This window comes from Accipiter gentilis, chromosome 14 (assembly GCF_929443795.1).
Source record: "Accipiter gentilis chromosome 14, bAccGen1.1, whole genome shotgun sequence".
NCBI classification, from domain to species: domain Eukaryota; kingdom Metazoa; phylum Chordata; class Aves; order Accipitriformes; family Accipitridae; genus Astur; species Astur gentilis.
The window spans coordinates 32,846,487-32,862,861 of NC_064893.1; the positions used below are offsets into that span (position 1 = coordinate 32,846,487).

The following is a 16,375-nucleotide window of genomic DNA, read 5'->3' on the forward strand; positions in this document are numbered from 1 at the left end:
CAGCCCAAACGCCAGCCCGTCCCCGCCTGCCCAGCGCAGGGCCTTCAGTCATTTTAAAGCCTTTTTACTCCCCTGAACAGACCCCTTGAAATCAATTCCTCACATTCTCTAAACCCTGAGCCCACAAATAAATCAACGCAGGACAGGAGCAGTGCACAGTAGCAGAACCGGACACACAGGGGTATAACTGAGGTGAGCGAACACCCACAAAGCCAGGATTACAATATCATCCTTTCTTTCAAATTTTAAGAAAATCACCAAAAACACTGACTCCGAGAAGGTGAACCGAAAGGAGAGCTTAGGCAGCCGCCAATTTTGATCCTTCAGAACAAACGCCAATGAGCTAAGGAAACATCTTGTTGTGATTTTTATTGATTTCATATTAAGAGAGGTCAGCCTATCCACAGCGCTGTAACACTCCGGAGTGCTGAACACACACAACCCTCCTGTGTCTTGCAGGTTTGATGCGACTGAAAAACACAACCCTTACGAAATGACAGTAAAAGTGTTAAAACATCCAAAATAAGCTAAAAAAAGCAAAGAACTAATAATATTTCAGTTTAACATCCCATTTTAAATAGACCTACACATAAATAGATGTGTTAGTCTTTAAGTAAACGTGCTCCATAAAATATGAAAATCACAGGATTTCTAGGGAATAAGATTTCTCCTGAAGCTTACGTGACTATTCTCAGGATAGTGCAACTTCTCTCTGCCTGAACACGTGAAACCGATGCTGGAGACAGTAACTTGCCAGACCTTAAAATATCAAATACTGAACACTTTTTTACAGGAATAATTTCAAATAGACTAATTTTTTTTTGACAGAGAGAGCTTAACAGACTTCTCTTACTGGTGGTGTTAGATAATTCACACACAAGCCCCGTTAAAAATAATTTAACTTCCAAAGCTGCTCTCTAGGAAAGGTTTTTAAGGACTTTCATAAAATCCCTTATAATGTAAGTCTCTGACGTAGAATATGCATTTCAGTGATATATTTTATTAACAGAATAAGTAACTGCTCATCATATAAACACATATATTAAAAATAAACATACTAGTGAACACCTGGGTAACCAATACTGAGGCAGCACACCTGCACAAGCCAGGTACTTGCCAGCGCTGAGAGGTGCTACGAAAGAAAGGGAGCTCTGTTCAGTTACAACTGTTTGACAAGACATTCAATCATTTTTCAAGGAAATATATTTGCTGACAAATTTAGAATAAGATTTATTTTTATTAGCTTATCCAAATACTACGTGATGTCAGGGAGCGTTGAACATTGGGCCGAGGGTGGCTGTGATGTCAGCGAAGGGAGCACTCTGACTGAGCTCAATAGCTGACTGCTTCTTCAGAACAAGAAGGATGTAAAACTTGGCCACAGCTTCTTTCCGGTTGTTTTTCCGACAGAGCTCCCGAAAACTGAAAGAACGCACGCCTGATCTCTTCAGGTGCTGCAGAAGGGAAACCAGAAAATGAGTCAGGTCAGCTTCACTGCCAGTAAAACCAGATCCCATCAAGTCTGAACTGAAGAGTGCTGCTCAGAGTGAGTATTTTCTGCTTGAATGCCTTGAACAGGATCTTACCTTGGCATTTGCATTTATATAAGTGGCTCTTAACATTTTATTGCCATAATATTGCTAGCACCTACATATGTTACTAAAATCTACATAGGCCTGCAGTTCCAGTGAATTCAATGAAATTGTAGAGGCATGCGATGAAGAGCATCTGTAATGGATTTCATGATTCAAAACAATAAAAATCATTACATGCCCTGTTCTTTTGGATACCAAAGTACCAGCTATATCCTAGGCAATTTCAGGCACAGCTAACTGTTATTATTTCTTAGTTTTTAATGGCTACACTCCTGTGTAAGTAGTTCTTTATGGGCATTGCACAGAATCTTTGAAATATGTTCACATAAAATAATTTTTAAAAAACCAAGAAGGCTGTGAAGTCGAACTCCAGCGCTAGGGAAGAGCTAGGCTTGGACCAAAGTTTGGCGTGTTTTGTGGACAAAACCCACTCCCCACGCCCTCTTGCCCACACTCAGATTTCTCCACCTTCCTCCATTCTCCCCTCAGCCACATGGGTACACTGGATTACGACAACTGACCTGAAGGAAAATAACTTTTTGCTGTGTTTTTTCTACCCACCCTCAACCAGACCAACACTGAAGCACCAAAACGCTCGTCCAGGCAAAAAAGGAAGGAACAGGACTGAGACATTAGGCCAAGAGTTTGGACATCCAGCATCAGGGCAGCCTGTGCTGGCTCCTGTCAATACGGCATATGATATCATACATTACAGCTTCACCAGTTTTACAAGGATTTCTGCAAGAAAAGCAGAATAAGCCTTCCTGATGCAAAGGCTACGCTCCCTGCTAAATTTCAAGTGTCTTGAAAGCATTGGGGCATTAAAACCTCTTAAAAAAAGAGGTTACCAGCTTTCTTTTTAACATAACCCTCACTCATTTCCCTAGCCTTCATCTCAGAAACAGCTCAAGCAGATGAATAGCCGAATGATGGCACCCTGCAGTGCTCAGCTGAGATCTGGCAACCTGTAAGGAATAGGGTTTTGTAGAGATACTCCAGAGCATACTCATCGAAGGAAAAGAGCAAGGGCTTAGCATTACAGCAAACGCTGCTGTGGAAGCAAATGTTCAGAAAATGCTAGTGATTCCAGCAGCTGTGGGAGAAGACACCATGTCAGGCACTCAGAATCCTGGTTTCCTACATAAATACCCCATAAAATGCAGTTACACGCGGTGTATGAGGGGCAGCAATATGATCAACAGTGTAAGTAAGAGATTTTCCGACACAGTGCAACTGAAATCAACACCTGGTTTTGGCATCTAATTACAAAATCCAGCACTGGTACCTGTAAAGTTTTTAATAACTGAAGAGTTCTTTTGCTCCACCTTATTTCTTCACTGTCTTTCCCGTTCCTCTTTAGCTCCTTGAAATAGAGCAGAAAGTTAGACAGCATGTGTAAAAAGTCACACACCATGATGATAAAAAGGACAAGAGTTCTAGGCTAATTGAAAATCCAACTGGAGCTGGACATCTTGATAGCCATACTCAGGATATCTGGGACCTTTAACGCCTCTGTGGTCATACTAGGCTTTGTGAAACAGAGAAAAGAATGCAAACCGTGTTCTTTCCACTATGAAGAGACAGATCTGGTGCAACAACATGTTGGGTACTATGGAAGTGGTCCCAGTCAGCCTTGGGGAGGCAGCTTCACAACAAGATAGTGTTCTGCGTCACTGGGATTCTGACAGTATGTGTATTGGTCAGGGACCAAAAAGGATGTTCAGAAATTTGACTTTAGATTTTGGGCTTAACCTCTGAAGTCAAGAGGAGAAGACTGCCCTTGTTTCAGAGCATCTGAGTATCCTCATAGCCAGTAAGTTCAGAAACTGTTTCCTCCTTACAGGAAGCACAATCACTAAATAAGGAGCTGTTTCCCTCACAGACTGTAACCTTTGAATGTTGGAATACACATATCCCCGATTACCAAGCTTTAAAGTTTTTGACTGGCAAAATATGTACTAGAGACAATGTTAGTACACCAAAATTCACCATGAGTTCATGGTGCCATCACCTTTTTTTTTTTTTTTTTTAATGTTTCTGAGAAAGAAGACAGTTCTCTTTGAAATAAGTCAAGAGTTGTCAGTTTTGAGTACACATACATTTGTTAACTCAGCTTGCTGTGTTTCAGCTTGGTGGCCCAGTGAATTGGTTGCCAGTGAGGAGCTCTCAGAGAAAGCCATTCCGTCCTGCTGTTAGAACAGAAAGGGCAATCAATAGGCATTACAATTTATGCATACAACGTAATTCTTGGTTACATAATTCTGCTCAAAGAATTTATTATAATAAATGTTTTCCAAAATGATTTCATAGTTGCTATTTGTACCGCGTCTTTTCTCACATATGAAAGGACCTTGCTGTAGTATTTATCCTACAGCTGGATCTACACCTATGGGCTCAGTTCAGGCACAGACCCTACATTTTCTGCTGCTGCCAGTAGGTCCAATTTTGTCATTCTTTTTCATCTTCAGTGAGCCTCATATTCTCTAAAGAATGCCCTTTCACATTAGCCTAAATAAAGATGGCAGAAATAGATAATTTGTTGTTGCTTCAGTATCTCCTCCGTATGAAACACAAAAGATCAGTTTTATCCTTTATAAAGATGATTATATTTATCTCTTTTGTACAAAGAGGTTATATTTCATATTAAGGTTTCATTTATACTCAGTGATTAGATTATAATCTAGATTGATTAATAGATATTTTAATTAATCATTTATTCATTCTGAGAGTCTACCAAAGTGCTTATAAATAAACTTTCATGACACAAGCTACTTGATGCTGTATCAGCTGTCTCTAGCACCCTTTTCAAGTATACATTAGTAATTTCTTCACATGTTTTAAATGGAACCCTAGAATTAAATTAAACCAATAAATACATTTAGGTCTCTAAAAGTTATGGAAACTGCTCACTATAGTTTCACCACAGTTATCATCAGTTTCATTTCTGTTATTCTGTGATGTCAACATAAACAAATCATTTCTAATTTTTCTCTCAGTCTCTGAATGAGCTGACTCCTGCAGGTAACTTGGCTCTTCTACTATCAGCATCTCTGTATTAATAAAAAAAACAAGGTTTAAGAGGAAATTACTGTGAATTCCTGTCAAAAAAAAAAAAAAAAAAAGGCATTAAAAACCAAAAATCACACCCCAGTTAGAAATCTTTGAAAGTAAGACAGAATGAGTAAATATAGAATAAATATCATTCCCAACAGGACCATGGAAGAAGAACCTTCCGAGAGAGTTTTTCCTTTTCTAAAACTTGACCTTTATGAGCTTGCAGGAGGTGGTTTTCTTGATTAACTTCCAAGGCAAACATACAGATTATATTTCTAGCAGAGCAAAGGAATGAAAGCAGATACATCACCTTCTCAGAAGATCTAAAATGGAACATTTCTTCTTGCTTGATATTAACCAAAACATAATCTTCTAGATACAAATAGAAGTTATTTACATGAATTTGGAAATTTAGAGAATGGTTTGATTAAACTCAGAATTAGTGAGAAGCTTTTGTTTTTTTTTAAAAAAAACAACCCAAACCAACAAATCTGCAGTTTGGTAGACAATTAGAGAAACCAAAAGGTGAAACCAAGAATACCTCCTTATGCCACAAGGAAGAAGACGACTTGCATTTAATTTCTAATCTAAGGAACAAAAGAACAGCATAGTACTTAAAAAAAGGTTTTTTTGTTTTTATGTTTTAAATAATTACCAGCCAATTTCCTTAACATTTAACTTTTTTGGCCTTTGATTTATAGAATACTGCACACAAAGACTACGCACATGTCTCTCCAACATTATGTAAAATAGAAAAAAATTTCTAACAGCTAATTCTGGAACAACAGAATTAAAATATTACCTGTGGTATCTTGTTCTTTTCTTGTTTCTTCCATTTCAGATTCCCTCTGTATTCCATTTCTTCTCATCTTAAATCTGTGACTCTTGAAGCATTTTGCAAACAACTGAAAAAAATTATTTTTATTTGTTTGCTTTCAAAATATGTCAGATTATTTGCAAACATCAACACAAAGGCATGAATATGAACTGTATATTAAATACTGCAACCCAGAATTTAGATATTTGAATTAGGTCATTCTGAAAATCTGCAATTTTTATTATTTTAATTTTTTTAAGTAATAGCCTTCTGCAGCTTCAACTTTGGCAGTGATCTCCATGAAGAAATATCTTAGGAACAGCTTGGATCGTTTTTCCTCAAAGCCAGCCAGTAAGGAAGGATGAAAGAAAAACATCTGCAGTTATCTGTGTGTGGATTTCTCTCTCCGTGTACTGCTGTGTGAGTATTTTTCATCCTCATAAAGAACAACTTGTAATTCTGCACCTCGACTCTGAGAGGTGAAGCTGTGCTGCTGTAATGAACCTGCAGAGAGCTGTTTGCGTGGAGACCCAGCCTCCCAGATCTCTCCACGCTACACAACAGAAGAAACAGTGCAATTAACATAAGGCTGCCTCTCTTAGTTTACACCATATCTTTCCATATCACCTTGTATACACATTGATCTCTTCTTTATCTTATCATCAGCTCTAAACTTAGAACTTTTTTGAATGATCTGTGAGATATTACATGGGGACATGAGAGGCTTTGAGAGATCATATTTCCATGAAACAAGTATGTCTTTCTTGTGCAAAAAGAACAGCAAGGTCCACAGCCACAGGAAAGGGTGGTCTGGCCCACCCTTCCAGGCAAAGTGACAGTGTGATCAGGAACCTCTTGGTCCTCTGCAAGGCAAGTCCCTGACTGCTCTCCAGCTGGAAGTTTCATCTCCAGTCAGGAAAGTACAAAACAAATTGGTATACCATCTTTCCAAAGCCATTAACAATTTATAATAATAATGTCTGAGCCTTATCTACCTTTAAAATAAACATAGAAGAGAGATGTGGTCTCATATTGATCACAGAGCAGAAATAAAACAGAAAATAATAAAACACAGTAGAAAGTAGAAAAGAAATTGACAGAAATCTAAAAAGTTGTATATTACTGTACAATCAGTCAGGTGCCAGTATGTGAAATGAAACATCAGCTCTCAAGTTTTTGTCATTTTTTACTTGTTGTTGGAGTGCTGGAGATTAAAGCTGCAAGCACTATAGATGGTCTTTTTGATGAAGCAATTAGTGGTGAGCATGTAACTAAACATCAGGTAGCCAACTGAACTGTACTGCAAAACAATACTTCCAATGAAGCTACGCACCTGCAGTTTGCTAGGAGTTCACATAAAACCAAGTCTGCAAAATCTCTCGCAGTTAGATCCTAGATGTGCAAGAGTCCCTTAATCTATACAGTGGCATAAAAACCTACAAGGCATGGATCTTTACCATTTGCAGCTCAGCATGAACCACGGGCTGTGTGGCATGGGACAGGAGTTTATCCACGCCTCCTGATTTCTTCCACATCATTGTTTTTTTTGTTGGGGGTGCAAGGTCTAACGTAGCAAGGATGTCTGCGCAGTTTTTAAGTTGGTTGTATATAGTGTTGCAGCTGAGTTCTTTCTCTACATCCACAAGCAAGTTCCTCTTTCTTTTCTTTTTTTTCCTCTGGGTGACAGCTAAATAGAGCAAGTATTTTAAAAAAAAAGTTTAATAAGGTCTATTCACACAAAAAAGCACAAAAAAAAAAAATAGCACTGTGAATCAAACAGACAGGCTGCTGACCTCCTGAAACATGGCACAGACCTGAAAATCAAAGTACAAGTGCATGGGCCATTTCTCCAGAAGTTTTCACAAAGTATACTCCTTGTATTCTTGTACAGGAAATTCACATATATTTAATTATGGAAGACATATGACTATTGTACTAAAGAACCAGGAACATGAGGACTTAATGAGAACACATGATATACTAACAAGGCTGAATAAACTATCTTTAATCCATCAGGAAGTTAATTGTTCCAAGAACTGCTGATGTACTCAACAGGTTTCATCACCTCGTAATTAATATCTCTATTTGTCTGTTTAATCCTTTAGCAATTTGATCAAGATGTACATAGTAAACACAAAAGACAGACACAGATTGGTTATATATCCATAATTTCCTGAATATTATTTTGGCAGGCTGGAAAATTCCAGTATTCTAAATATTAGTGTCCACATGAAGTTTTCTATTTGCTAACAGCCACCAATGTGATAGGTGACGTTTAGATTTACCCACAGAAGAAATGAAACATTTTTCTTTTTGGATCCTACTAAAGTTACAAGTTCACAAAACATAATTTTAAAAAGGCCTGGAAGTTTTAAGACTGTTATTTTACACATAAAAATCACTGATGTGTCACTAGCGATAAAATTCTTCAGCTGAAACTTCAGGAACACTCATGAACAGGCCAGGCTTGCGCTGCTAGCAGAACTGCAGAACAACAAAACTTGGTCTGATATGTGGAAGAAACTATAAGCAGAGATTTGGGCAGATCAGATGAATAACCTGATACTGGTTCTGTATAATGGTTACCTTAAAACAGAACTCTGACAGCAGGAACAGATGAAATCAAAAGTGGGAATAATCTGTTTTGCAAATATTTTCACTAACAAGAAAAACAAACCTAGTTAACACAAACATTCAGCAAGAAACCAGTCAAGTTCTGACCTGTATCATCAACTGGCTCAAGCACAAATCCTTCTTCTTCATTCAAGAAAAGTATTGTTTCATTCCTTAGATGACTGGCTTCCTCAATGGTAGTGTCTGCACAGTTGGACTCAACTATAAGAAAACACAGCAAATAAGCCAAATAAAAAAAATAAATTACAAGATGGAATAATTTCTCAATCTCGTGACATAGAATGATATCAGACAAAAAAAGATCAGAATTAGAACACAATGATTTTGTCTATAATCTCACAATCGCTTTAACCAGTACTAAATGGCACTGCTGCTGCCCGTACTCTGCACCACACGCTTCCCTTTGCTGTCACCAGAACCTGTATGATGGGGTGGTGGAACACACTGAAGAACTGCTCTGGGGGAAAACCCACCTGACAAAAAATGGTTTTAGGGGGAAAAGTGTTTAGTTTCAATACGTATCTGTTTCCAGTTCCATGCAACTGCATGGCAGTGTGGACATTTCTGGCAACATAAAAGGAACAGGTAGCACCAGCACTAGTGCAAGGAGCAGCAAGTGCCACTGCTTCCCCTTTAAAGCTGTTCCAAAATTCTCAGTTAAGTAACAGTGTGATGGGGGTATAAGAATTTAAGATACTTAAAAAGAAAAAAAAAAACATCCACAGAAACTCTTCAAAAATTAATTTCTTTCATCAATATCAAACCAAAAGAAGACTAACACCTTTATGAACTACTGAAGTGTCATTTGTCACTGAAATATGAAGCCAGAAATACTCACAGGTGAAGTTCAAAGTTACAGCATACACTTACTGAGTTTCCTTTCCCCTACAAAAGCAGTATCACACTGTCTGAGCAGCAGGGTGGATCAACAGCATATCCAACAGGATGTAATGTAAAAGTGTTTCTAAGCAATGTCAAGTTACAAATCTGGAATTTCTAGGTCAAATTAAATTATACCTAAAGTGGTGGATGAAGCATATCAGAAAAAGGCAAAATAAACAAAGGAAAAAGGCAAGGGATATTATACAAAGCTGAATGTGAGTAACTTCAGGCATTAATACAGGAACAGAGGGTTCATGTGAGTAAGACAGAGCAGACACTGCAAACTCACTGGCTGTGCTGTTCTCTGGCAGATCTTGTGACAAAGGACGTTCTTCCTCCATATCGAGGATGTCTTTTTCTAGGTCATTTTGCTCATCCCTCAACAGGATTTCTTCAATACAAAATGCATGGTTTTAATCATTCTAACACTTAGTCATGAAATATTAGCCTGATACAGCCTAATGTTACTTATGGAAGGTTAATTTCTGCAAACAAAAAAAGCTCAGCTTCCACAGATGGCTGTCAACGGTACAGCTGTCTTCAACAGTACAAAAAGGAGAACACTAATCTTAATTTTGATTTCCACCCTTTTTTTTTAAAAGTATGATATTAGCATTGTTTAAAGGTTATAAATCTATAAAGGTTTATGTAAATACTCTAAACCATAAAGATGTAGAAGCTACTTTGCTGCCTTTGTTATTACAACAATAAGGATAAAAATGCTGCAGTATTTTACCTTTGAAAATATAAATTAAACTGTTAAACATTAAATATAAATTGAATGCCTTTAATTCTAAAAAACTGAAATGTATCCTTTAAAACAATTTTCCTTGGCAATGTTTAAGTGATCATAGTTTTAGTGACAAGTAGAAAATAATGAAGTATGAAAACAACAAATACAGAATTTATGGCTGAAAACAATCACTTTCATGCTGTCTTGTTTGTTTTCCTACAAGAATAAAAATATTTGGAAAGAAACTAATTCTGTTTATCAGTGGCAAACCCTACCAATCATATCTGCAGCATCCTCCTCATCTCCAAAACAGTCATGCTCAAAACAGTAAGTATCTTCACGCACTGCAGACTTGTCTCCATTCACGCTCGCAGAGTTGTGATCAGCCACAAGACTGTTACCGCTTGTTAAGATGCTGCCATCAAAGAAGTTCTGTTTTCTTAGTGCATCTTGTTCTTCATCTGAATAAACACAGAATTTCTGATGTTTCTTCTGCAGTAATTTTTTAAATGCATATTTATCCATTTCCTAATTTCTCAAATAATTTTTAAAAAGATTGTACAATATCCCATACCTCAAATGGAATAAACTATAAACAATTTTAGCTAATTCAGTAAAAAGCAGAAAATGTTGGGTTTGATTCTCAGTCTCCGATATCATATTATATTACTTAGGTGGAGTACTTACACAAAAATTTAAGCATAAGACAGTATGACAGGCCAATCAGCACAAGTGTGAAATAAATGCACTTTTAATAATAGCTTTTCCACATATGGAAAGGACTCGGACTGTACAAAATTTTGCATAAAACACACTTTTCCTTATGGAATATTTCTAATTTCTCAACTTCTCTCACCAAAGTTTCTATCACAGAGAAGTATATTGCTTTCGTAATCCTCTGTAAGTGTGATGTCTTCAGCTCTGCTCTGATTCAAGGTAAAATGTTCAGCAACATCAATGGCACTGATGAAAAAAACATTATACAAAATATAGGGTGAACTGAAACCCATTGACCATTTAGCTGGAATTCACCATTTAGTGAAAACTTGTCTCTAAACAGTCTTCAATCCTGATGTTTTATCATAAATCCCCCAAAGACAGCTTCTGTTTTCTATGGCATTGGAAGTACCCTGGCTGATCTTTCTGTGGAGAGAGAACAACTGTTTCCCAAAGCTAGTTGCATTCAAGTAATTTAAGGTTTTATTGATAAAATTCACTGCTTTGATTTTCCTCTAAAAGCTAAAAATAAGCATATGGAAAACAGGTGTTATGTTTATTAAAACTGATACCTCTAAGCAAGTAGGCAGCCGCCTTCTTTGCTAGCCAAATTTTCTATGCAATCTCCAACGTATGTTGTACAGCAAAGACTGAGCCTGCAATAGCCATTAACGGCCCTGTAGCTGGGGAGAGGTCCACACGGGAGGGGAAGGCATTTAGCCAACTCAACTTCAAAATACTCCCCACACCTGGAACTCCATGAACAAATGATCCAGATGTATACTCAGAAAGCAACCCCGTGAAGAGGCAGCAGACATGTTTATAAGGACAAGGGAAGCACCCATCCTCCTCTCCATGTTTTGTATTTCTCCACTCTGGTTTTGCCACTAAACTTGGGCTTATGCAAGTTCATTCGCATCCAAGCCCTGCTATCTAACAGACACTCGTCGCATAGATGGCATCCAATTAGTGTAACACCATCATCTGTAAATCAAACCACACGGACTCTTTGGGTATGCAGAAGAGGCACGCTTTAGAGTTAGCACACTAAGGTACTTGAATAAATAGTATTACATCACAGCTGTACTTACAAAATACTAAACACTTACAGGTCCCATCAAACTGTATTTATGATGAGATACAGAGGAAGCCTCAGTGGAAACCTGTTATCCTGGACCTTTGGGGGCATTAGAGCCATCAGAAACATGTCTTGGCCTCCTGCTTTGTAGCAGTTTTTGTACATTAATGCTGATGCGTGTCAGAAAAGCCAAAGAAATATGCTGGCTTTTCATCGGGAGCCAAGCTGACTAGTGCTGATAAAATACCCCAGCCCCAAGGAGCAATGAAGCACAAATTAAATGTGGTTTCACAATGGAACAGCACAACAGTGTGAGGTTACTAGCCAGAGCTTCCTTGGTCTTACAGCAAGATTTATACTAACTTATATCTTCTCTTGAGGTCAGAAAGTTGTTTCCAGGCTTCATTCAGACAATTTAAAATCCTGAAGTCTAAGTTCAATACACTATTTCATTGTAAAAATCTGTTGTTTTAACAGAGTTTGAGGAACTCTACAAAAGCACAATTCCTGCAACAGCCTTGTAAAGCTGACTCAGAATTTAGGAGAATTCAGTTATCAAAGAAAACAATTCCATCCAAGTCTTGATCGGATAACAGCAAGGATATCTTTTACTTCTGAAAATACTAAAATTATTAATAAAAACTAGGGAAGCATTTACTTTAAATCAGGTAGTGGTATTTCAAAATCATGAAATTCTTCAGGTAATGTAATGGACTGATAAGCAGCCTCAAAGTTCTCTTCTGGAAGGTCAACAAGTCCTAAAAGAAATGGACAACATAACAAAATAAGTATCAATAAAATAAAAGTAATGTTCTCCCAACTACGTATAGTAAGACTATAAACCTGTCAGGAAGGTCTGCTGCCATTCTAAATAACAGAAGGGTAAAGCTTAGGCACTTTGTCACCAGGACTCCAAAGTGGAATTAAAATCCTTAGTTTATGTATACTTTAGAAGCCATATTTTTTACAGACAGATACAGAAGAGTCTGCTGCTACAGGACCTGAAATACTGTACATACATTCGGTTTATGAACAGCTGCTTTTAGTCCCTGAAAGATTCTCACAGCTGACATTTAGCCTAGAGTCTTTCACACCACTTCAAATGAATTACTGTGTTTTCTTTTTCTCTCCAGTCTCTGTATAACACTATTCTCCAGCATCAAATAATTATGAAGTGAGACTGCAAATACTTGGTAATCAGAGAACCCTGGAACAATTCAGGCGAGAAGGGATTTCTGAAGGTCATCCAATCCAACCTTTTGCTCAAAAAAGTTAATTTCTAAGTCAGATCACTTTTGACTATTTCTACTGATGGAGATTCCATAGCATCCCCAGACAGTCTGTTTCAGCATTTTACCGCTTCCACTGAGAGTTTTTCCCTCCTTATACCTAGTTGGTGTCTCCATTGCTGTAGTTGTGACCATTGTTCTTGCACTGTGCAGTCCTCTATAAGCTACTATAGTATCTAAGATAGTACTGTGTACTTATTGTGTTTCTCCTAGAGACTCCCAAATGTTTACAAATATTAACTAACTAATCATGATCGTATCCTTGAGAATAATGTAGGGTAAGTATCTGCTATTCTGCAAACAGACCAGGTCACAAAGCACGTTAGGACTGGCAATAGAAGCTGCTGCCCTGTTCTTAGCCTTTTTTTAGACAACAGTGCCTCCCCATTTGTTGCCTAAGTATGACAAACATACAGCCCGTTCATTGGAAAAGGGTCCAGTCATCTCTGCTCCCTTTTTGCTGGCTACATGGCTAGACCTCAAAACACAGTCAGATCTGGCACTAACACACTGTTAGACATGTTGTTGGTGTCATCAGAAATTAAAATTAATTATCTAGCAACAGAGGCTGAATTCAAGCATCTTCTTGTACGACCACTTAAGATACTGCTTATTTCAAAGGAGTCAAGGACCTGAAATGGCGTTAAATTAAGCCAGACTAAACATCAGCATTAGGCAGTAGTATGTTCAATTTCTTTTGGCATCAATAACATGTATTTATTAGAAATACCCGTAATTAACTTTTAAAATTAAAGCTGTAAAGGACACAGATGGAAAAATGCAGAATTCTCCACATACCTGGGCGAAAGGCTGTCTTCATTTTTGTCAAAGCTTCACTACAGTCTGCCAAGAGGTACTTTGCTTTTCTGTGGTAAATCCGCACCACTCCTAGGAGTAAGTGTCCAGAGGTTCGCAGAGCTATTGTAAACTTTGATGATTTAAAAAATTTGTTCAGGAGTTAGTATTTTTGGCAAAAAAAAACCATTAAAATGAAAATATTACACAGTAGCAACAGAGTTCCAGTAACATCCACCAGTACAGAGCTCTACAAAATTCAACAGGGCTTTGTACTGATATAGAGGATCATAAACAGAAATGAATTTTCAGAGCTAGGAACTTCTAGTTGCTTCTGTTCCTAAACATTGTCATGCCAAAGCGCAAGTCCTGAACTGATGCTCTTACTTTATCTAAAACATCTCAGTGTATTACCAATGAACAGTGTAACACATCCTGAAACAGAAAGTAGCTGTGCGTACCCTAGTGTTTCACACTTTGGTTATTTAACTGAGCAGACACCACACCAGCTATGCCCTTATTCATGCAAACAAAGGCCATAACTATGCCTTTATTTATGCAAAGTCTTCCTGCACCAAGCACACTCAAGGTGGGCATGCTGATGCTAGACAGGACAGTATGCAAGGGAAAGTAGAGGGTACTTAACTAGTACCTCTTGGGAAAGACTTCCAGATAATATCAAGATCATTTTAAAAACACTCAGTTAATCATAACCTATGCAAGACAGACAATGAAATCCAGGCTACCAAACATCAAGCAGGTATTTTCACAGAGGAAGAAATAAATAAATAAATAAATAAATAATCTGCTTGCACCAGCCAGAAGCCTTGGCTCTCCTAAACCATCAATAAGTGACAGCGCAAAGCATTCCTCACTGTTCCCTGGGATGAAGTTGCAACAGAGAGGCCAAGGACTGAGTCATGGGTACTTGACTGCCTGCATCTGTGCTTGCTTGAATCATACCTTATCTGTGACATGCAGAGGACTTCAGCCTCTAGGACTTGTTCCTCCAGAGTCCCTCAAAAGCACTACGTATGCTTAATTAAATATTTAACAGCTTATAATGGGGGACCTGGAAGAAGTCCACTGAAAGTGGAAGGTTGGTTACAATATGTCAAAAGTTATTTAAGATCAGCAAAAGTATTCTCTTCAGATGGTCTGGGTACAACTTCATGGCAGTTTTCTTAGTGCCTGACCTTGGTTAAGCAGCTGACTTTTCAATCTTTTTGAGACAATTTCCTCAAATACCAGCATTTCCCAAATTACATTGAACAATATCAACTCAAAGTCTCTGAAGAAAGACCAGGGCTACCACACCACACTGATAGGTTCGTGTTGCCTCACAAGCCACTCAAACCCAGGTACCCTGACCCCTCAGCCAGCGGTGCCCACTCAGCACTCCCTGGAGCTCTATCCGTGTGTGGAAAAACAGATTTGAATAAATTGTGGTAACGTTGGCTTACACTGTACATAAATGTATGCCACAGATCTCCAGGTGTAAAACAGCAAGTAAAATACTTGCATAACTGTCATTTAACCGGATGGAGATTTTAACCGAGCGAGATCTGAATTAAAATCACATTAGGAATTTACCTCATACTGGTTTTGAAACAGCCACAAATTTGTCCAACTAAGCGAGTCTCCATGATAGCAACAGTCCTGTTCCCTACTGAAAATGAAGGCCTCTAGCCCTGAACTTACCAGAAGACACCTTCTCATTTAATAGCATACCTTTGGCGAGATGATCTTTTCAACGGTACTCTCTAAATTGCACTCAAATATATGAGCTTTGGTGAGCTTCTTCTGCCAGTGGGCAGCAAGCCATATTTTGGCCAACGGCCCGCGCTTGTTGATCAGCAAATGCATGTAGAACATGGCGCCTGGGCTGAGGCTCACAGGCCAACCCTGCTGCCACCTCGCTGGGCCGTTCCCCTTTCCAAAGGGAGAAGGGTCCTGGGGCATAAAGCGGGAAGAGGGATTTAGCAGGACCCAGCTGGACGCTGAGGGGACAGGGGATGGGGGGGGGATTTAGCGAGGTCTGAGGGGATGGGGGGGATCCAGCCAGGCGCTGAGGGAATGGGGAGGATTTCACAGGACCTGAGGGGACGGGGTGACACAGCTGGGTGCTGAGGGGACAAGTGGGATTTAGTGGGGCGCGAGGGGATGGGGGACCCAGGTGGGTCCTGAGGGAATTAGGAGGGAGTGGATTTAGCGGGATCCTGAAGGAACGGAGGGATACAGCTGGGGCGGGGTGGGGGAATTTAGCGGGATCCTGAAGGAACGGAGGGACGCAGCCAGGCACTGAGGAAACGGAGGGAGATTTAGCAGGGCCCTGAGGAGATGAGGGCACCCAGCCAGGCACTGAGGGGACCGGAGGGGGATTTGGCTGGCCCTGAGGGGACACAGGGACTTGGCGGGGCCCGAGGGTCGGTAACGGGGCGGGAGAGCTGTGCCGGCGAACACCCCCCCCCCCCACCGGCCGTCAGGTACTGCGGCGGGAGCTCGCGCTGAGCACCGGCCCGCTGCCCCCCCCCACCCCCCCCGGGGGCGGCTGGAGCTGCTGCCGCACGGAGAGCAGGGGCGGCGGGGTCCCGGGCCGCGTTGCCCCTCTCTGGGGCCGGGTCCTTGTCCTCGGGGCCGGCCGGCAGCCCCTCGGGGTCCGCTGGGGAAGCCCTTCGCTGTCCGGAGCGGGCGGGGAGGGAATGCGGGGGGCAGCGCGGGGGCTTCTGGCCACGGCCCGTGAAGGGATTTGGCGGGCTTTTGAGGGGGGGCTGCAGAGCC

The 16,375-nt window shown here is 39.8% G+C and overlaps 1 protein-coding gene across 1 annotated transcript; it reads right to left on the reverse strand.

Annotated features, from left to right (window-relative positions):
• Positions 1-407: 407 nt before the first annotated feature.
• Positions 408-15,533, reverse strand: RAD21L1 (RAD21 cohesin complex component like 1). The gene is made up of 13 exons (XM_049817509.1): positions 15,326-15,533; positions 13,598-13,727; positions 12,169-12,268; positions 10,572-10,678; positions 9,991-10,176; positions 9,272-9,373; positions 8,188-8,301; positions 6,924-7,153; positions 5,452-5,554; positions 4,506-4,645; positions 3,695-3,784; positions 2,881-2,958; positions 408-1,454 (listed from the first exon to the last, which is right to left on the reverse strand). The coding sequence occupies exons 1-13, from the start codon at positions 15,467-15,469 to the stop codon at positions 1,266-1,268; spliced, it is 1,713 nt and encodes a 570-aa protein (XP_049673466.1). The 5' UTR covers positions 15,470-15,533; the 3' UTR covers positions 408-1,265.
• Between the last annotated feature and the right edge of the window lie 842 nt (positions 15,534-16,375).

Coding starts and splice junctions, on each gene's coding strand:
- RAD21L1 (XM_049817509.1), bottom strand. CDS start 15,469: ATGTTCTACATGCATTTGCTGATCAACAAGCGCGGGCCGTTGGCCAAA. Junction 13,728..15,325: donor AAAAGATCATCTCGCCAAAG/GTATGCTATTAA, acceptor AAATCATCAAAG/TTTACAATAGCTCTGCGAAC. Junction 7,154..8,187: donor TGAGCCAGTTGATGATACAG/GTCAGAACTTGA, acceptor TGCTCTATTTAG/CTGTCACCCAGAGGAAAAAA.